General features: G+C 35.6%; 1 protein-coding gene across 2 annotated transcripts; it reads left to right on the top strand.

Annotated features, from left to right (window-relative positions):
* Positions 1-781: 781 nt before the first annotated feature.
* coro6 (coronin 6) lies at positions 782-21,436 on the top strand. 2 transcript variants are annotated; one of them, XM_038295811.1, is made up of 12 exons: positions 782-1,000; positions 1,205-1,286; positions 6,591-6,790; positions 10,351-10,473; positions 15,118-15,247; positions 15,364-15,542; positions 16,337-16,456; positions 16,565-16,669; positions 17,351-17,496; positions 17,794-17,851; positions 18,765-18,992; positions 19,415-21,436. In XM_038295811.1, the coding sequence occupies exons 3-12, from the start codon at positions 6,593-6,595 to the stop codon at positions 19,535-19,537; spliced, it is 1,410 nt and encodes a 469-aa protein (XP_038151739.1). In that variant the 5' UTR covers positions 782-1,000; positions 1,205-1,286; positions 6,591-6,592; the 3' UTR covers positions 19,538-21,436. The 2 variants fall into 2 exon arrangements, with proteins under 2 accessions (XP_038151739.1, XP_038151738.1); XM_038295810.1 differs by lacking the exon at positions 1,205-1,286.
* Positions 21,437-21,822: the final 386 nt, after the last annotated feature.

Raw genomic sequence — 21,822 nt, 5'->3', positions numbered from 1 at the left:
TAAGATTAGTGGTCAAGATCAGTTTCATGTATCGGCCAATCACCCAAAATAAAGGAAATTGAGTGGTAAATTGTTGCACTCCAACTTTTGGGATTTCCAGAGAAGATGAAAATGAAAGATGAAATGATGTCCTGTGTTTTTTTTTTTTTTTTGCTTCATTCTTTCATTCAGTGCCACAAATCTGATCCGCAATCGCACTGACAGCAAGATTCAGAAAATGGTGTTTCAAAATCGGTATTTGATGTTTTAACGACTTTTTTTTCCACACTTTGGAATTATAAGAAAATACCACACTTTTATAGCTCTTCTCTTTTTTTAAATGTCAAAACTGATTAAATGAAACCTGAGTAGTTGTTTTAACACCAAGAATGTTTTTGTTTCCACTCCACCAGGGTTATTAATACATTTGTACACACAGTGCATTAAAGTTGATACCTTAGTTTTCAATATTCAACTCTAACAGTGCACTTTTTGGCATTTACTTAATCATATTTAGTGACTTTAACACAATTGTTTCATGTTAGCAGGGTAGGAAACAAAACAATTGTATTAAAGTCACTAAATATGATCAAGTAAATGCCAAAAAGAGCTGTATTTTTTGTCAGTGTGAATGACACCATTGTATCTCTTATGTAGCCCTTTAAGTAATGCCCAAGCTGCATCAGTGGTTGACCTCTTCTCATCCGTGGACGCCCAGTTCCACCCCTTGAGCTCGCGTTTCCACGTACTGACTGAGCCTATTCCAAAATAGACAGTACCTCACCCTCCCACCCGCCTGGCCTGCCTGCTCTGTCTGTCTCCCCCCTCTCTCTCGCTCTCTCTCTCCCCCTGCGCCGCGCAGATCCCCCAGTGCGTCCCCTCGCCAGGAGTGCGCACTTCAGGACAGAGGATCGCAGGATACTGAAATAATTCAAACATAATCCATAGAGAAGAAGAAGAGGAGGGGGCAACACAATAGAAAGAAGTTGTCAAGGGAAGAGGGGTCTCCCCAAAACCTAAGGTGAGCTGATTCTGCTCGGATAGGCGCGTCTGTGTTTGCTGCATTGGCGTTAGATGTGTGGTGGCTTACTTCTAACGCATGGAGACTAGAAGACTCCGCACCTTGCTGCTAAATCTTCTATGGCAAAGTGCTGGAACATCAAACAGCCCCTGACTTTCCTCACCTCTCAGAGTTATGTCCTGCTGTTTATGTGTGTTTGCGCAGGGGCCGTTTTAATTTACTGAGGGCTGCAGCGCCACAGGGTCCGCCGCCTGGTTTCTGGGACTATTTGGGACGTTGCAGGCAGGTGGGAGGAGCGGCTCCTGGGTGGGACACATCAGTCCGTCATGTCTATATTAGGAAAGTGGCAGTGTCATTCTTTCGCTCTGTGCCATGCGCAACACGCGCGCGCACAGAGGGCTTTCTCATTAACCTGTGCTAGGACAAAAGCAGTTCAGACTAATGAGTTTTTTTTATTCACTTGGACAATCATTTAATAGCATATAAAATTACCAGTTTACACACACTTCTTCATTTTTATATAGAAAAAAGGGAATTTTATGGTCCACTGATAAACTTAGGGTAGTTAAAAGGAAACCAAAGAGCCTAAAGATAAAATATTTATTTATTTAATTTTGGTTTTTGCTATGATGAAGCTTAACACGTCCTACTTAAATAATATAAACAGTTCTGGATTATTTCTAAGATTGAATAAAGTTAAGATTTTTATTTTAGTGCCTGTAAATTCAAATTAAGCAGATCTAGAGTGGGGAAACATACTTTCTTAGTTCCAAAATACTGGTGAAGGTTCTCAGCATTCCAGGTCATAGCCATTGCAAAAAAGTTAAACTACAATCCATTGGACTTTGTTTCCAAGTTTGAAGACTTTTCGCTTCCCCTCCAGGAAGCTTTTCCAATTCAAAATGTCAGAACTAGAACTGAATTCAAAGCTTTTTATGGTAGCCCAAAAACTTGTTTTGGCTTAGAAAACATGCAAATTGAACCAGAAGAACAGTTCCACCCCTGGGGAGTCATTTGGGTTCTTTGTTAGCCTGCAGTATTTGAGGGTCTGTTGAGGGAAAACTAATTTATCTGGATGAACTCTCTGTCCTAGGCCCTTCTAATTGTACTGCAGTTTTACCAATGGCACCCCAACGGGGCTAACATCACTCACTGAATGGAGGCAGGCAGGTTAAGAGTTATGGGGAAACTAATCAACAAACTTTAAATTGTTCTGAATTTTATAGTTTAAGTTTCCTGCTGACTGACAATAATGGCCAATTTATGAAATAAACATAATCTTTCTACAGTTTATAAACTGCGTGATTAAAATACCTTTATTAAAATCATCATCCTCACACATACATTTAAATCCCAATTAGATCCTATTAGTTTGTTTGTTTTTAAACTGTATTTTCTGCTGCAAAGATTATTCTGAAACTTCTGCGGTTAGCTTTCTTAAAAAGCACTTACCTTTTTTAGTAGAACATTTTTTTTCCACATGACAAGAGAGAAGAACTTTGTAAATCATAGCAAGTTACTGTGATAGAGAAAAACGTTCTAAAACTACATCTCCAAGCAAACGGTGTATCATTTGCTTTATTACTGTTGCTAAGCTAGATTTAAGCCGAATGCAAATTTGACTTTTTGCTCCAAATAAGAATGTCTCCTGATCAAAATAATTTTCATCATGTAATATGTCACCCAGTATTATCATATCAGCCTTAGATCTCTGTTGAACACCATATATGATGAGAAGAACTAACATACAACTTTATTCAAAACACTTATGCAATGTTGTTTATGCTTGATGAAATATAAAAAAAATAGTCTGTTTTATTTGTTATGCTTAAATATGTTTTAAAATATATAAAAACTTTATTTAAAAAATACAAGTTCAATTTTCAGATCTAAGAGCCCCAAATGCTTCAGAGGCCGCAGGCTGGAATGTAAATCTCTAGATAATGTAGAGCTTCTAGGAAAGCAGCTAGGGCTTCCTGTACCCTCATCACCCTTGTTAAGTCATGTCTGTCCTGCTATTTGAGGTCATTTCTGAGTTGTATGTTCTACTGTGAAGTCATCCAACATCTCACTTTCAGTGGGCTCTCTTCAACATTTTATTCTACAATCTTTGAAACCCATGCATAGACTTTTATTTCTTTAATCTATATTTCTAAGCAGCGGAAAGTTCTTCATATACCTTAAAACTGTTTAGATAAGAAGTTAACCCAGCAATTTTTATGTTTTCCAAAGAGTTTGTTTGGACTTTCACAGCTTGTTGGCACAAATTTCCAATCATTAGTATTCTTTAAATGAGTTCTTCATAAATAGATTTTGGTCAGATTCTTATGTGATTACCTCTGCTTTTTTTTTTTTTTTTTACATTATCTAACTTCTTCTGTTATTTCTTTTATTTTCTGTTAAGTGATGCTCAGGCTACATTTTTCTGTCAGTGGGGTTTACAATTTTTGTCATGTGGTCTAAATAATTAAGGGTCAAAATAATAAATGTTTAGAAGTATAAAGTTGAGGGTAAGGATTGTTTTTGTCTATTGTAAGAAAAATAAAGAGAAATGGGTCAATTAAGGAAAAAATACTACTATGTTTAACAAATGTTTATAGCTGTAATAGAATGAAGAGTATATTAAGGGGTCCAAGTCTAGTTTTACCATAAGTCAGATTTACTAGGCATTTGTGGTTCTATCTAATGACAAACTAAGAACAATGAATGAAGCATGGCTATTAGAGGGAATACTTTGCGTTATGCTATGCCAACATTTACTGTTATGATAAGAATTTAAATAGACAGCAAATTTGATCCTTCAAAAGCTGCATTTGGGAGCCTCTTTAAATGAGAAAATGGCCCCTGGGCACCACATTGGATACACCTGTCTAAGAGAACTCTCGTCACTCCACATATTGGTTTCTCTGGAGACGTATTAATATAATTAAAAAGCAAATGACTAAAAATGTATTAGGAAATGTAAACATGATTTACTTTTTTAACCTTTGTGGAGTTTGAAACTGGAAAGTATAGCTAAAAACAACATATCTGCAGGACCTGGCTGCTACATCACCTTAGACTAATGTAAGCCATTTTTTTTTTTTTTTTTTTTTTTTAGCAAATCACTCTTTGGGAGTCATTTAGATGATGAATAGCTTATTTGATCTTTGATCAGACTGGGGTTTTCTGTGGTATTTGGTGTATTTCTATTGAAGGCAGTTTAATAAAAATGTCCTATTGTTATAGGTTGTACTGTAACATCAAAATGCCCAGAAATCTATTTAATAGCTAGTTAATAGTTTGAATATTTTTTTTATAGCTAAATGAACAAAGGCTCTGAATTAAAGTGGCTTAATGAAATGAAAACTTTGCTGTTGAATAAGCAGCCATAATTCAATGTAAAGCTTGAACAGCTTGAAAAATATTCTGATCAAGACCACTTTAAAAGATTAAAACAAGATGCAGCAGTTTGGAAATAAAGCATAGAGAATAAGAGGTGACTGAAATACTGCTCTTCAATATTTCACGTTCAGATCAAATTCTTTCTCAGTGCGGTCTTGAAGAATATATTCCTGCTTTATCCCCTTATGTGTGATTGCTTTTCATTTTTTTTATGAAACCTAATATTTGCTCAGACATTCTACTATTAATATCTGATTGCAAACATTGTTATACAATATCCCCTGTGTTTTGGAGGATTAGAGGTCTGCCGCTCTGCAGCCTGCAGTAGCCGCTGTACAGCAAGTCGTCTATCAGCAAGCAGCTAAAAGCTTGAAGGGCTTTTAGGTCATGTAGCTAGCGCACAGGGATATTTAAAGCTGCAAGATGTTCCTCAACTAACAGACAGTGTCCACATAAAAATATATAACGGATGAAGAGGGATGAAATTCTTTTTTAAACACTCCTTTTAAACACATGACCTTTTTCATAAAAAAAAGTGTTAATAGATTAGTTATTTGAAATGTAAAAAAACCCATTTGTATTTAAATCAAATAACTGTACACAGACACTATTGGGTTTATGAGAACATTAGCATTTAATGTTTGTGGAAAAACTAAAACTTAAAAAAACAAACAAATCAAGTTTAATAAAAACACAAAACTAATGGGCTTTGAATAATCTGATCAATATATGATAATTTAGGAAACTCCTAAAACTAAAACAAATTGGAAAAAAAAATGAGGAAATGTTTTCATGATATTTAAAGCTGCTTGTCATGTCTGTTAAATGTAGAATAATGTTGTTCAGGTTTGATCAGACTGAATATTTTTGGACTAGAGGTGATAAGAATTTAAGCTTTTTTAAAAAAAAAAAATCTTCATTTATTATTATCTATTATTATTATTATTATTACATTTTTGGACCAAAGCTGTTTATTGAACATGTTTTCTAAAAGAAAACTTGTCTCAAATCCTACTAATGCCTTACGCCCTCTAGTGGAAAATTCAATTACTACAGGTCAAAAGTGCTAGTTTTAGTCCAACATCTTAAAAATAGCCCTGTTACTTTTTTTTTCATGGTCAGAAGAATTAAAATGAAAAAAAAAAAATGTTAGTTACAAGATTTCTATTGATTAAGTTATAGAGGAAATGACTTGATTTACAAAAACAAAAACTGCATGCGTGCATTAGTTTAATGCCTAAAGTGTGCATGTATCTTTTACAAGGCTGTGCATCATTTACTAGTTAGTTAGTGTTCTGTACCACTTTCTAAAACATTCATATCAAAATGTAATTTTTTTTATGTAGTTTTGACCTAAATATTTTGGAAGAATTAAGTAATTTTAGAATTTAAACAATACATGATATCAACATTATGACACTGCAGTGTTTATATTTGATTAAAATTTTGTAAATAAACTTAATAAACTAATGCTCAGTGACGCAGTGGGAAGCACTGCTGCCTTGCAGAAAGAAGGTTCCAGGTTCGATTCCCAGTCTTTCTGCGTGGGGTTTTTTCTGGGTACTCCCGCTTCCTCCCAAAGTCCAAAAACATGACTGTTATGTTAATTGACTGATAGAAAATGGATGGATGGATGAACACCAGAAGACATCTTATTTTTGATTTTAACAAGGTAAAGCATTCCATGGAAAAGCCTCATATTAACTGTGTAGCATGCAGGCAGATGTGTCATGGTTTGGCTTCAGAATAAAGCAACCAATTAGGAAGTTATTTTAGTATTTGAACCAGCGCTTCGTATGTATTCTCACAGGGTTAACGATTCAATCAAATCTTGTCTATCACTCTGATTTTTTGTACAAAACTCTGGTAATAGAAGAATTGCTTCATTTTTCATCTGAAAAAAATAGTGATAGTTATAAATATAGTACAATTTTAAGCTTCAATCTCCCCCACATACCTGTGATCCAGTATTTTGGGGTTAATTTAGACTGAATCATGATAACAGCAACTTTACAGCACTCCAGGAGGCAGAATTGACACTAATAGAAAATTCAACAGTGCAAGATTTTCTGCCACAAGACATTATAGCACTGGTTTTGTGAATATTGCAAATTTTCTTTTCTTTAATGAGCTTTAGTCCTTCTTTGCCTAATTGTCAACCTAGTCCTCTTCCTTATGTACCATCCTGCTTGTGCTTCTCCCCTAGTCATGAGTCGCAGCATCGTGCGGCAGAGTAAGTTTCGCCACGTCTTCGGGCAGGCTGTCAAAGCTGAGCAGGCTTACGATGACATCCGGGTCTCCAAGGTGACATGGGACAGCTCCTTTTGTGCTGTCAATCCAAAGTTCTTGGCTGTCATTGTGGAGTCCAGCGGAGGAGGAGCGTTTCTTGTCTTGCCTCTCTCTAAGGTCAGTAAGAATCAAGCTGATCAAATGTTTCCCATAAATGAAATTTTATTGTTGTAAATCTAATATTTTGTAATACTATAGGGAAATTACAGTTTCACTGTAATTTCTTTTGAAATAATGAGATTAGATTTTTGTTACCTCCATTATTTTTTGATGCAATCCCTTCATTTGATGACAATTCCCCATACATAAAAATAAATTCTCATCTCAGATTCTCCAATTCTGAAATATTGAATTAAATAATCACAGGTTAAATAATGTCAATTAAAAAATGTTTGTAAAAATATCAACATTTTGTTATGAATAACTGATTTGATTCTTAAATGAGCGCAATAATTTCTTATGAAGTAAATAGTATTATCTTTTATATCAATAAATATAGTAGTACTAAGCAGTAAAATGTGGTTCATTAGTTACTTACTAAAATTTCAACCTGATGCCACAATGATTGCCATTAGATTGTAAGAACATGATCGTGTTCTTGCCCTCTTATCCCCACCTCCCTTATAACCTGATAATAACCTTGAAATAATGTTCATTGTTTGGTAAATCTTGTGTCAAGGTTGAATTAGTGGCAGCATTTGGCTGTAACAGGCTTCAGTCATTTATGACGAAGCATTCAGCAGACAGCTGTGTGAGGTCAAATATTTGTTGTGACCTCCAAATGTTTGAAATACATAGAAAAGTCAATATCTCCTTCCTTAGTGGCGGTCCTAAAAGCTAAAAGCAATGAGAAAGTCGACAAGCAGAAAAAAAGAAAACAGTTGCAAAAGCTCACCCTTTTTTCTATACAATGATGTGATTAATATTTATAAAAATAAAAGCTGAGATTCTCAGCTCATGTGCAACATCAACACTTGAGAAACATTGAACATTTTCAATTTAGCACATTAAACTATTATTATTCATTCCTGCTTCTAGTTCCATTCTCAACATATTTAAAGGATAAATCCTATAAAGCTTTTGTGTTATTATTAATAATAATAATAATAATAAAAAAACTAAAATTATATACATATTACCATAGTCAGACTAATTAACCAGCCTATTTGGCTTTCTTTGAACTCGCAAAACAGCAAAAAGATACATTTGCAATTAAACAAATGCTTAAATATTTGTTCTATAATATTAGTGTACATTTAGTTCACTTTATTATTTTAGCAGCAATATGAACTATTTAGGATTGTCTCCTTTATATAAAAAGAAGTTAGATTATGTTAAAATGTTTTTATTTAATATTTTTGTTATTTTTCTGTATTCTAAGAAGTGGTTATCCTTTCTTAGACTGCTTTAATAATTGTAAGTAATTATTTGAGTTATTCTCCGTGCATTCAACATTAATTCAAGCAGTGAAGAACCTCTGGTATAGGCACTGAGACTTAGCTGTTTAAAAAAAAAGAAAACTTTTTAAAGACTGTGCTAGTATACAATATTTGTTATCTGAGGGCTTACTCATTTCAAGTCTTATAAAAAAATATGATAATTGTTTATAGTAATAAGAAGTGTTTTTTTTTCATAGTAAAGCCTTTTCTGAGTTATGTTAGAAAAAAAGCACAAGATTGATAATAAGTAGCTACTTCTGTTAATCTGTCTTGTTTATTTCAACAATAATATTTCTTAATTGTTTGTAAATGTATTATTTAAAAATGCAAAGTAATATCCAATATTTAAGCAGAAACTGAAAAGTCATGTTGAGTAGTTGGGCTATTTATAACACTGGACTGCTCTTCATCCTCCCTCTCTCCTCTCTGGGTCCCCAACAGGCAACAAGAAAAACTCCCCTTTCAACGGCCTGTCATTGGATCTATAAATACACCTCGCTTAGCATGTGTCTGTGTGGAGGGGGAAATGTTTCTAATGCTGATACACATGTTTGCATGATAAGAGCCAGCCATTTTTGCTTTTCTTTTTTCCTATTTCATCTATTTATGCTGCTATGTGTTTGCAGACTTCCTAAAAGTATTTTATATATTACCATGGTCACAATCATGCTGTTTACCCAGCAACTTGCTCAGACCCAAAATAATATAATTTTCCCATTGCTGGTTAACACACTGCAACTTGTTAGCAAGCTAAAATAAGAGAGCAGTAGGTGCAAAAAAAGACGCATTGATATGGAAGTAAAAGTCTAAAATAGTGAAGAGTTAAAAACTAAACAAATGAAATAATATCCTGTAAAGTGTTTTAACAATATAAACATTGTGCACCTGGAGAATAAATAACCATTATACAGCTATGGACATTTTTACAGTAATGGATATTTGAAAATAGTGGCAACATCAGAGATGTGCAAAATGACAGCAGCATGTTATTTAACTGACTAAGAAACTGTGCAAAAATCAGCATGAATGTAACAACTTATTGAGGTTATTTGGAACAGTGATGGTTATAAAGTCTTACAGCAGCTTGGATGAAGGATCTGTGATAACGTTCCCTGGTGCATTTAGGATACAGTCTGTCACTGATGGAGCTCTCCAGTTCAGCAAAATGTCTTTAAATCTTATCAAAAAATAAGATAGGCCATGCATTGTGTTGCTAATATTCCTATTATTTATCTGGATGGCATGAATGTATAAGGAAAACATGGGATTGCATTCATATTTTTCTTTATAAAATGTATCTCAGTTCAGGTCTTTGTTAAACTCAGATAAAGTATCAGTGCTGTATGGCTACCCTGGGCTGCTCTTTAAGTTATTTTAGTCTGGTTATTACATATCAGTACACAAAAACAGCCCTTATTGCTTTATTAATCCTAACAGAAACCAATCAGTGAAGTATAAACATTCAACATGTTAAAATTTATATTTATGAAAGACTTTGTGGTATTTCATAAACCTTTGGAAATTTGAAGATAAGCTGTTTAGCGTTCTTGCTGTTCTAAATAATTTTTAGCAATTGAAATAAATGCTTGGTTGTTTTGATATTGATTCACTGAGCTGGCACAAAAAATTAATTTTTTTAAATATTTTTTATTTTATTTAAGAAAGATTCCTAAAACTACACAATATTTTATAAATTTAAATGGTTGTTATATTAATTCTATGAATTTACCCTTTTTCATTGAAACACAAGTTCATACTTTTGTCATAAGGTCTGACTTAAATTGTGATACAATATATTTATTTCATTTTTAAATGCCAGCCTGACCCAAATTCCTAAACTACTTCTCAGTATTTAGTCAGGTTTTCCAGAGTCCTTCTTATGACCTGATTATTTGACTCAGGTATGTTGAAGCAGAGACACTTCTAAAGGATAAAGGATATCGGACCCCGAGGACTGACATTAAAGACCTCTGTTTTAGACGGTGAAGGTTAGCAGTGTAGTTCCCTCATTATCAGTAAGTGAAGCACTTTATTTTCACAATCAGATTGCTTTACTTTTTGGGTAAAGGATTTATAGTGAGGTTTTTATGATATTCTTTATTTTTAAAGCGTTTGGTTAAAAACAAATACATCTTTAAGGCTTGACTATGAGCTGGATGACTGAGAATCTTCACAGATATGTACTAAAAAAAATAAATAAATGCATGTAATAGTTTAACTTTATTCTTTGTCTTGCAGACAGGGCGTGTGGATAAGAACTACCCACTTGTAATTGGCCACTCTGGACCTGTGCTGGATATTGACTGGTGCCCTCATAATGACAACATCCTGGCCAGCTGCTCAGAAGACTGCACTGCAATGGTATTACTATTTCTATTGTCTTATTTTTTATTTTTTTTATGGTGTAGATGTGTTTATGGGTGGAAAATAAGCCTTTAGCACAAACGTAGGGCACGCAGATTATTGTCTGAAGAGGAATGATGTTCATTGCAGTGCAACACAGAGACACACAACCATGCACTCACACCTTAGTGGGATTTGGAGTCACCAGTTAACCTTACAGTGATGTTATTGGACTATGGGAGAAAACCCACATATGCACAGGAAGAACATGCAAACTCCATGCAAAGACCCTAAGGCTACACATTTGACTTTGCCTCTTCTTGTTGTTAGGCAACAATGGTACAAACTGCTCCACCGTGCAGCATGTCTATTATTGATATTATTGTTAAATATTATCCTGTATAAATTAGGCCTGCACACCCAAAATTATAGAATAAAAAGATAGTTGAAATATTTATTAAATGAGCTGCATTGATTTATCTGCTTGCAAAGCTTTCTAGCTGGGTTTGTTTTATGCTTTATATAAAGATCTATTTCAACAATTTTTAATGTACAGCTCAATGGAATCTAAAAAAATATATTTATTTTTGTTACAAATCCTTACAAATGCAACAGATTATTTCCTTGTTTCTTCGGTTATTTGTTTAACTGTGATCAATTTGGCTTTGGTTTTCTATTATGAACAATAGCTTAGAAATATGTTAAAAATGTCACAATGTTAGGTCTTTATTGTCCTCCATAGTATCTATAGTCATAGCGCATATACTAATAGTCCTACTTCATCTTTTTGCTCATTTAAACTGACTGCTGGCTTAGAGCTTTATTGTAGTCCTCTTTAAAATTACTATGAACTTCAACCTTTTTCTGCTCAGCATAGAGCTTGATCTAGGAGCAGGCTGGATTAGTCCTGAGGTTCTTCTTTCTAATTCCATTAGTGTTTAAGGACACTATTTTAATGATGAAAAGGGTAAATGGTTTTGACCTTTTTGAAGAGTTTCAGTCAGATTTTAGAGCTCATCATAACATTAAAACAGCGCCGGTTAAAGTCACTAATAATATTCTCATGGCTTCATATCTCAGTGCTGCATTTAAATCAGTGAATGTTCCATTAAAAAAAGATTGGATGATCTTTAGGGGTTTGGGATGATTTAAGTTTTATCTGGTTGACAAATTCCATGATGGTCATGTACATGATTTACTTGTGTTACTTGTGGTGAAATCCAATCAGCTAAGAAGATTTTAGGCATGTCTGAAATATATATATATGAAACATGGGTGACTTTAAATTTGTTTTTCTTAAGATTCAGACAAGACAGAAGTTCTACTTTTTGGACAAGAGTGTGAGAGTTTGAATAAGAAACTTTTTACTTAGTCAAATCAACTTTAGCACTTCAAAGAAATTATGTGTTACAGTAAAAAATAATAATATAGAGTTTAATAGAAATGAGATATTTCCTTTTTACTTTGTGTAATGTATTTTTTAATATAACCTAAAACAGGCATTAAGTGCTGTCTTTACTATTGGGAAGTCCACAAAATGCATCTGAGACCAGACTCCCTTTCCAAAATGTTATACTGTAGCAAGAGTTCTGATGAAAAGTAAAATAAATCTGTTTACCTTTTAAGCTTCACTAAGCCAAAAATTTACGAGATAAACTAATTACATTAGATTGTATCTGGGTTAAGTCCTCCTTTAACAAACTAAATGCCTAATGTTTAAACAGGACGAACCTGAAGCATTCTGAGTAAATATGTAAACAGGCACCTGATGTGACTAAGCTGTGTTTGATTTCAGACATTTTAAGTGGGAATAAATGGGAGGCATGTCCCAATTTTACACTCAAATTACAGCAATTGCATTTTAAAATATATATATATTTTACTTTATTTCTACTTAATTCATATAACTTGAAAAGTAATGTTCCCATATGAAGCTGGGTGTTGTGTTTATGAGTGATGATAGGATGTCGTGGGAGATGGCTTTAAGAGATTCATCTGCAGTTCTGCGCTCCCTTTCCCAACCTGCCTTGATGAAGAAATAGTTGTCAGAAAACACAGCTCCTGATTTACTGGTCGGTCTACATTCCCTCCCCTTTGGTCATTACATATGGTTTAAACAAACAAAAAAAAAAAATCACAAAGACAACTGTCTGAGACTTTCTGGAATCAGGTCACTCATTTCAGAGTGACTTGATTTAGCCTCAGAGATGCGATAAGAAGCTGTGTGATCTGATGGAATTTTGAAAAAGATCTGTTGATCTAATTGGGATGCTTCTTGGATCCTTTGGAGGCACGTCTCAGGAGGAAACCCCATGTTTCTCTCCTGAAAAAAATCTTCAACAAATGTAAAACTGATTTTCGGTTTTTATGATAATATTAGCCATAACAGAGATAATTTTCTTTTTTATTATACTGCTAATGCCATTGGAGATTAACATAAATATTCTCAAACTGGAATTTATTGAACAGCATTCCCCAATTGAGGATGTATTTTATCACGAAACTCTAAAATACATGTTATTCTTTAATGTCTTCATTTTTTAAGATTAAATATTCTGGCATATAAAACACATGGAGTGTTGTGCATTATGGCATCTAGTATGTGAGTCAGCTGTAACATTTTTAGCTGAACAATCAAAGCCTGTTTCAACATTTGTGCATTGGAGCACCTGTCTCTGATACGCCCACTTGTTCATGTCAATGTTGGCAGGAATCTGCATGATGTAATGACTGGATTGCTGTTTTTTTTTTGGGGGTAGCAGCTGCACCAACACTGTTTAGATATGTGTATGGGGTGTGTGTGTGTGTGTGTGTGAATTTGTACTGTAGATGGTCTTTGTTTATATCAAACAGCACACAGTCAGATGCAGCTGTCTCCAGAGTGGATTTACAGAAAGGCCAAAACTCTGAAGTCATTCTCTTTATTTTACAGTCAGGTCATTGTACCAGCTGGAAAGGCTCTGTAGAGAGAGTTAATGTGCGAGTGATGCTTTGCTTCTGTGTAGAAACTGCATGTTTGTATTTATTACTGAGAGTATAATCAAGTTGTTCGGTCCTCTCCTGGAGCCTGTATGCTAAGCAGGATTATCGAGGTAACTTCAGCTTCTTACTGGGATTCTCTAATTATAAAGCTGGTTCAATTTTTTATCACAAAGGCCACTTATGCTGCAAAACCCTAACCTGCTTTGGGGCAGATTTCCATTGTTGAGTGCAACAAAGTGAAACAGTTTTTAAAGAAAAACAAAAAAGTTAAAACTGTGGTGCACACGCATTTTCAACCTGATAACTTTTGACCTGTTTGGAAAAGAATTTGGAAACCAGAGCTCAAGTGAAAAGAGCTCCTAAAACTACAGAGCATTTGCAAGGAGTTTACATTTGAAACTCTCTCTGATGTCCAAGAGCAGACAACTATTAAATACTATGAACTTTGATTAAATGTTTGAAACATTGATCTTTAAGTCTGTGCAGTGTTAACAGATAACTCTACATGTTTTAATTACTGATTACTTAACTCCACCTGTTTCACACAAAAGAGCTTACTACATTCATTCACAGTCTGTTCCTATTGTACACTAGTACTTGGTTGGGAAATAATAAAATCTTTCTTTCATGTAATGAATAACTTTCTGAATAAGCTAAACAAAAGAAGAACATTCCTTAAACAGAGTTAGATAAATGTGACTCATTTGAAGTCGTTAAACATCCTGCTGCACCTGTTTTGATTGATGACTATAGTACACATGAACATGATGGACTTCATTTGTGCAGCTGTCATCTTAGATATGAAGTCAATGTTTTAATTTATTGTTACAAACATGGTAAATCTGCCAATAATGGTCCATCCAGCTGATGGAATAGATCATATAAGGAGACATAAAGTATCTATGACACCAGCTCTAGATAATTGGCAGGACAATTTACTAAATTAAGTTTTTAAATCAAAGGGTCTATAATGTAAACATAATAAATTCTAAATACGAGATCAATATCTCGTAATAATGAGATTTTTGCGTTGGTGAATGCAATACGCTTCCGTACTTGGTTGAGTCATTAATTTCATAAGATTTAATTTATAATGTTAAAGATAGGGTAGGGATAAACTGCTCCCTGTAATCTGAAGGCCTAAAGTGTCACTATCCAATGAATAAATAACTTGTTTAATGATTCTTTAGAATAAAACAGAAATAACCTTTATCATCCCACAGTGGAGAAAGTTAGATGTACCAGCAGGAAAATGAAAAATGCAGATGCACACAGGTGTAAAAAAAAAACAAACAAACAAGACCAAGGGACTAGTAAAGGCAAATTTACAACATAAAAAAAATACTGTAAAGTTATTTAAAAAACACTAGACTGAATGGAATATTATGTTAAGTAAAAATGGGATATCATGTAAATCTAATAGTTAAATTTGTAACTAATTTACAGAGTAAAAAGATTATACAATTCAATTAGTTTATAGTTTTCCTGTTAACATTCTAAATAGATTATATGAGAATTTATTCACTGAATTATTCATCTCTTATTTCCTGTGTTGTAAAAATTTAAAACTAATGATAAAGCTGTATTTTGAAGATTTAACACTTTAAGGTTCAACACTTTAAAGATTTATTGCAGCATTGACTTAGCAGATAATAACAAACTAGTTTCTTTGTTTTTCAGGTCTGGCAGATCCCAGATCACTCCCTGACCCGCCCCCTTTCTGATCCCGTTGTCGTGTTAGAGGGACACTCCAAACGAGTCGGAATCGTTAGCTGGCACCCCACAGCACGCAACATCCTCCTCACTGCCGGTAGGATCCATAAACACAGATACAGCTTTTTATTAAGTAGCAGTGATGTTAGAAACCAGAGAAAGCTTTCAGAAGATTAATAAACATGTTTCTTTTTTGGCCCTGTCCCTTTCCAGGCAGTGACAACCTGATCATAATTTGGAATGTGGGCACAGGTGAACCTCTCATCTCCATGGACGACCATCCAGATCTAATCTACAGCGTCAGCTGGAACCGGAACGGCAGCTTGTTTTGCACCACCTGTAAGGATCGACGCCTGCGTGTATGTGACCCTCGAAAGAGGGAAGTGGTGGCGGTGAGTGGGTTGCAAGTACTTAGAGATTAATCAAAACATCAATGAGCAAACAGAACCAGTCAGGGATAAAGTTGTGTAGAGTTTAAAAAAAAAAATCATATTCAGCTTTCACAGCTGGAAAACACTACAAGACAACCAGTCCCATTGTAGGAGTGAAACATACACAAAACGAATAAAATCAACTAAAGCAAATGGAACTTACAAAAAGAGCAGAGCCTATGTGAAACTGTGTTACTGTTGTAAACAACTGGTTAATCATGTCTTCCCTTAAATGTCAACCCTTCCCCCATTTTTTTTTTTGCAAACATATCTTCTTTTATTTTCAATTTATATGCTAGATGTTCAACCACCATTATATCCTTTATAATTGACATCCACTGCTGGGAGTATCAAACTTTTGAAAATATGATGTGTAAGATGATCCAAAACTTTAGAGAATCTCATATGTTTGTCTTATTAAAGGAGACACACTTTTCCACAATTGGTCTTTAATTCGTAGTTTTCTTGGTCAATAGTTATCTTCTTCCATCAAAGTCCTAAGGACAGATAAGTCCAGATCAGTCCCTCTAAAAAAAAAAAAACATTAAACTATACAAGATGATGTTATATTTTTTCCAGTCTGTAGTAGGTAAGAGAAAAGAGTGTCATTGACTTATGAACTTTAAGAAGAGCTGGACTCTAAGTGAAAGGCCATATTAGCCTTTTGGATTTTTGTTCCTGTGGAATTTGATAAAGAAAATGTTTTATCCAGGAAAAAACTTCTGTTGTTACATCTTTCCTTGTTATTCTAACAGGAACGGCTGGCTCCACATGAGGGCATCCGACCGATGAGAGCCATTTTCATAAGAGACGGAAACATTTTCACAACCGGATTCACTCGGATGAGCCAGAGAGAGCTCGGCCTCTGGGACCCGGTAACAAAACAGAACATTTCAAAAAGTCTTTACCAGGAAGCAAAAAGAAAACAGGCTGATCAAATTGCAAAATAAGGCTGAATGAATTTATTGTTTTTATTCTTACAGACAAACTTTGAAGAGCCTATAGCACTTTTGGAGTTGGACACAAGTAACGGAGTGTTATTACCTTATTATGATGCAGACGCAAACATGGTCTACTTGTGTGGAAAGGTACATGGTTCTTTATTTCAAAATGTCAAATATTGATCCTATTAATCATCATTCAACAAAGAGATTATATGAGGAAACTTCAAAGCACAAACAGTCCTTTTTATACCTGTGATCGGTCCAGTTTGTAGAATGGATAAAGTTCAAAGAATAAATTCTAATTTGATCCTACTTAATATGCATTGCATTCAAGTTAAGTTAAGTTAGGTATTTTTGTATAAATATGTTTTACAAATAGTCATATTTCTAACTCTAATTAAAGGTATAGTGGAGGATGTTCTTTTTCCGGGTGGATCATCAAAACAAGTGGTCCTCCTAATTGTCAATCATTCTGGTGATATGTTTACGTAACGCCATCCTACATGCTCATCCCCATTTTCACTTACCAGTGGTGAGTCTGGCATAGTGGAGGAATTGCAAATCTTCTTTTGGAAAGTAAGCTTGTATGAACAATGCAAAAAACAACCTTTAAACAGAGCGTGCACGAGGAGAAATTGGCTTGTGCACTCTCTCGCAATAATAAGCGTTCCCTCTCGGGAGCGGGTACAGGGTTGTGCATGTGTATTTTATTTAAAGTGGAGAGGGCGGGTCGTTTCCAAAACTCATGAAAATTCTCCATTGACCTTTAAGGCAGTGAGCTGTTATGGTTAGAAGGTTCAATCTGTTGGTTTTTTACTCTCGCAGGGGGACAGCAGTATCCGTTACTTCGAGATCACAGAGGAGTCGCCATATGTCCATTACCTCAACACCTTCAGCAGTAAGGAGCCCCAAAGAGGGATGGGCTTCATGCCTAAGAGAGGAGTGGATGTTACCAAATGTGAGATTGCACGGTAAGATACTGCAGGTGCAGCACTACTCCAATAAGTGCTTTAGTAAAGTGCTCTGTGATTTCTTTTTAGTATTTTCGCCTCTCTATTCTCACAGTAAATGTTATGCTACTCACAGGTTATTTTAATCATTCCAAAATCATTATAACTTATTTTATTGTGACACCATTACATCATCCAGTAATGCTAATTTCTGTAAATTATTTATGACCATTGTTTATTTAGAAATCATATGTAATAAACACATGGCTGATGTATCACTGTTCGTTTGATTCATTGCAACCGTGTATTCTCTTCCAGGTTGTACAAGCTGCTTGATAAAAAGTGTGAGCCCATCACCATGACCGTTCCTAGGAAAGTAAGTGCAGCTGACACTGCTTACAGTGCTAAGCTTCTCGCTAAGAATTGATGGTTGTACAAACTGTGTGTAGACTTATTTTACATTTATGCAGTAGTAAAACTGTAATTATTTCCCACACTGCTCCATCACCACTTTCACAATTTATATAAACCTTAAAATAATCTATATCAACTGGTCTAGTATGGGAGAATTATCCTGCCATAATGCAAGAGCACATAATTTAAATTTGAGAAAATAATTTAATCTTCTTGCACTCAAAACTTATAATGCTCACACTCAAAACATGCGCTCACTCTGAAATATTTTGTCTTCTCTCTCAAATCTTTGTTTCTTCTCTCAGATTTAATGCTTCTTGCACAGATATTTTCTCCTTTCGCTTGCCTCCTTCTCTTCGCGCATAAACCGCGCTCTGCTCGAGTCTCAGTTACGCTCGCAAACCCGTAGGCTCTGCTTGTGGATTTTTTTTGCTCTCTCTCAGATTTGATCGGATCGTCACCTAGCAACCTTTTCAGCCAATAGAATGACAGCCTCAGAAAGGGTGCGCTTGTACAAATACCAAGTGGAACCTTATGACAAGAACCCTAATGTTCTGCATGTGGAAGCCAAAACTGTTGGGCTATCATCTAACTCTAACTCTAAGAAGCGATTCCCAAAGCTATATCCGTGAAAAAGGACACAAAAAAAGGGTCCGAAATTTAGATCAATCATCCACAGTATCGGTATTGCAATTTGTCCCTATTAGTGAATATGTATTATGCCGATATTGTGTTGCTTTAATCTGTATCACATTTAAACAGCAAATTTATAACATACAGCAGCTTTAGGCATGCATATTGAAAGAGCTGCAATTGCTCTGGAGAAACACAATAAAAGTAACCCTGCTCTCCTTCCTGGACTCTCTCTGGTACAGTCCGACCTATTCCAGGATGACTTGTACCCTGACACAGCAGGCCCAGATCCTGCCATGGAGCCCGAAGAGTGGTTGGATGGTCGTGATGAAGACCCCATCCTGATCTCCATGAGGGATGGCTACGTGCCTCCGAAGAGCCGAGAGCTGAAAGTGGCCAAGAAGAACGTGTTGGAATCCAGACCCACCACCAGACGTAGCATGTCTACCTTGGACACCAACAGCTTGCCTGTAAGTTTTGGATCTTTTCTGTTCAGACTTACCATATCAAATGCATTGTCAAAGTATACTGAAATTAAATAAAAACTTGATTGAATTAATTATAATATTTCTGCTTAAATTTTAAATGTTGTTAAAATAATTAATATTGTTTATATTAATATTTTTGTTAAAAAAACAACCATTTCCTTATATTTTTGCCTAACATCTCCTTTATTGAACCTTTTTTCTTATTTTTTCTTATTGCACTTTTGCACAACCTCTCTACCCAAAACACCCATCTGTGTTTTAGTTTAGTTTCTCTAGTTGGTCACTACCCTTGACCTTTTTTTCTGTCTTTCTTCATCATTCTCCCCTTTTCATTACTTTACGTTTTCCTTTCTTCCCTCTTTCTGCATCTGTCCTGTTTTTTTGTTATGTTTGTTCCTGCCCAGCCTCAGCTGCTTGAGAGACTCCTGGAGGAGCTTCAGAACCTGAAGGCCACAGTTTTGTCACAGGAGAAGCGGATCTGTGACTTGGAAAATAAGCTTTCCCAGTACACCAATGGCACTGCTTGATGCACATGTGAACACATCCCTTAAAGAACCAGTCTGAATTTTAGAATCACCGTTATCATAGAAATGTCCCTTCTGAATATCCATAGCCAGACTGCCTCATTTAAAGGCACACTGTGTAACTTTTGGCCACTAGGGACGCTATACCTGTAACTGCTGGTATTTGCTTCTACGAAACATCTGTCATGGTCCCTAGTTTTCTGACCCACATGCAGAAAACAGCAAGCAGACAGGAAGGGCAGATTTAAGTTTGTTTATTTAAAAAAAACAAAGACGACACGCAGATTTTCCTTCAGGGCGTCTTGAAACGAAGGGAGCGTGAGGCACACTGCTACAGAGAGCGATAGTTAATGGGAGTATGTGTACGATGAAAATGACAGCATTAAAAAGCTTACAGCGTGAGACATGAACGATCCACTGGGGGGAGTGAGTCGGGCTGGGGAGGTCCATAGGTGGGATATGCAGGAGCTTGCAGCGGGGAAGGTGGCTGCCAAGCAGGAGGAGGCTGGTAAGTAGACGGTTAGGCAGGGTTCGGCCGATCAGTTTGTGGGGTGGTGGCAAGTTAAAGTCATCTGGGCGTCACGCTGATTTGAGCGCTGGTGTGATGTCCTGAATCTCTGATAGGCTGGAGAGTGGACCAGAGCCTGATTTGCTTTACAGAGATCTGGTTCTCCGCAGTGGGATTAGAAGCCAAACAACCACATATGGCTAACACTCTGGCATCCTAGTGCTGACAGCCATCTGCTTTTGGCAGAGAGGAAGAAAAACAAAGACTGCGCCAGCACAGAAACCACTGCAGACCCCTGACAACATCCAAAAAAACAAAGATACATGACTGTATACTAGGAGATAAGTGTTAACTTACTAGTCTAATAATGATGTTGAGAAAAGACAATCGGTTTTACATCCGGCTTCTTCTTTTAGCCTGCACCAATGAACGAACTTTCCATGATCGTCTCTTGATTTTCCTCAGGCACAATCCCTTTCAAGATTTCTCTTTTTGGCCTCAGAAGGTTTAAACGTTTTCCTTCCCTCAGCCATGACCAGTAGTAGAGCAGGCGGAAAAATAGAGCAAAAACCTTAGCTCCATGATGTAAGAGCTTGCTGCCGTACAGCGATACATTCTTCCAGGTCACATGACCTGGCCTTTGGTGCGTCATCCCCCAACTTATATAGGCGGTATTTCAAGTTGGGAGCACCGCTCGTAGCATTACTACCGTGAAGCACTGTATATTTGCCTGAGGAATCATTTAAAATAACTAATATGCGTCAACTATTTAGGTCACAAAGTCCGCGGTGTGCCTTTAACATATTTCTAAAGAATGCAGATAACTGATCATTTGTAAATTACAGCCAAACCCAAAAAAATCAAATCCAAGTTTGATAATATACCTGAAGTTATGTTATCAAACTTGGATTTTATTGTTTTTGCTATTCATTTGTGAAATCATAGTTTTATTGATTGAATGGACAGAAAAACCATGGAGTTGTGGGACTGTGCAATTGAAGGACATAGATAAGTTGGATGTAAAAAAATTAAGTTTGCGATGTTTACAAGATTTTCAACTGAAATTATTGAATTCCAGCTTTTACGCTGGTGTTTATTTGTTAAGATGACAAATGTACACACAGTGGTTTGGCCATTATACTTTTTTTTTCTGAAGCAAACAGCTTTGCAAGAAAGAAAGAAAACTAAAGCGAAAGAGAAAGGAAGAACTCCATTATAGAGAAAGGAGCGTACAAGTATGCAAGACATTCAGACCGTTGAATACATTTCAAAATGTAAATATTGATCAGGAAACAAGTATGGAGCTTGTAGAAAAATGTCAAAAAAAGCATTTGTCTCCTGTAAAAGAGTAAACCTAGTCACATTATCACAATAAAAATGTTTGTTTTTCTAAAGCGGCTTCCTCATTTATTCAGGGTTTCACCCTTTCTTAGCCGAGTCCCCAGGACTAACATGCATCATTGCCCTGATTGGCGCAGGCCCTTCACAGAAAAGAAAAAGGAGCCCCTGTGAAGTTCTTTGTTGTGTGCATGTCTTTTCAGGAGAAAACAAAAGGTTCTGCACAGTGTCAGTAGTATAAGAACAAATATGGCTGCTGAAACTGATGTTGAAGCTGGAATTTGATTTACAGGTTTGATTTACTGGATGTTCAACATGCACTTCAAAAGCAATCCAACAAAATGTGGTTGAGATGTTCCTCTGCAAATAGAATGTAATTTTATCCTGATTGTTAATGAATTTGCTTACGACTGGTTTAAAAAAGAAAAGAAAAAGTTTGTTT

The sequence above is a fragment of the Cyprinodon tularosa genome, unplaced genomic scaffold (assembly GCF_016077235.1).
Source record: "Cyprinodon tularosa strain WSP-4 unplaced genomic scaffold, ASM1607723v1 ctg36, whole genome shotgun sequence".
In the NCBI taxonomy this organism is placed as follows: domain Eukaryota; kingdom Metazoa; phylum Chordata; class Actinopteri; order Cyprinodontiformes; family Cyprinodontidae; genus Cyprinodon; species Cyprinodon tularosa.
Note: the sequence above shows the minus strand (reverse complement) of the source record. Positions and strands in the feature narration are given on the sequence as shown.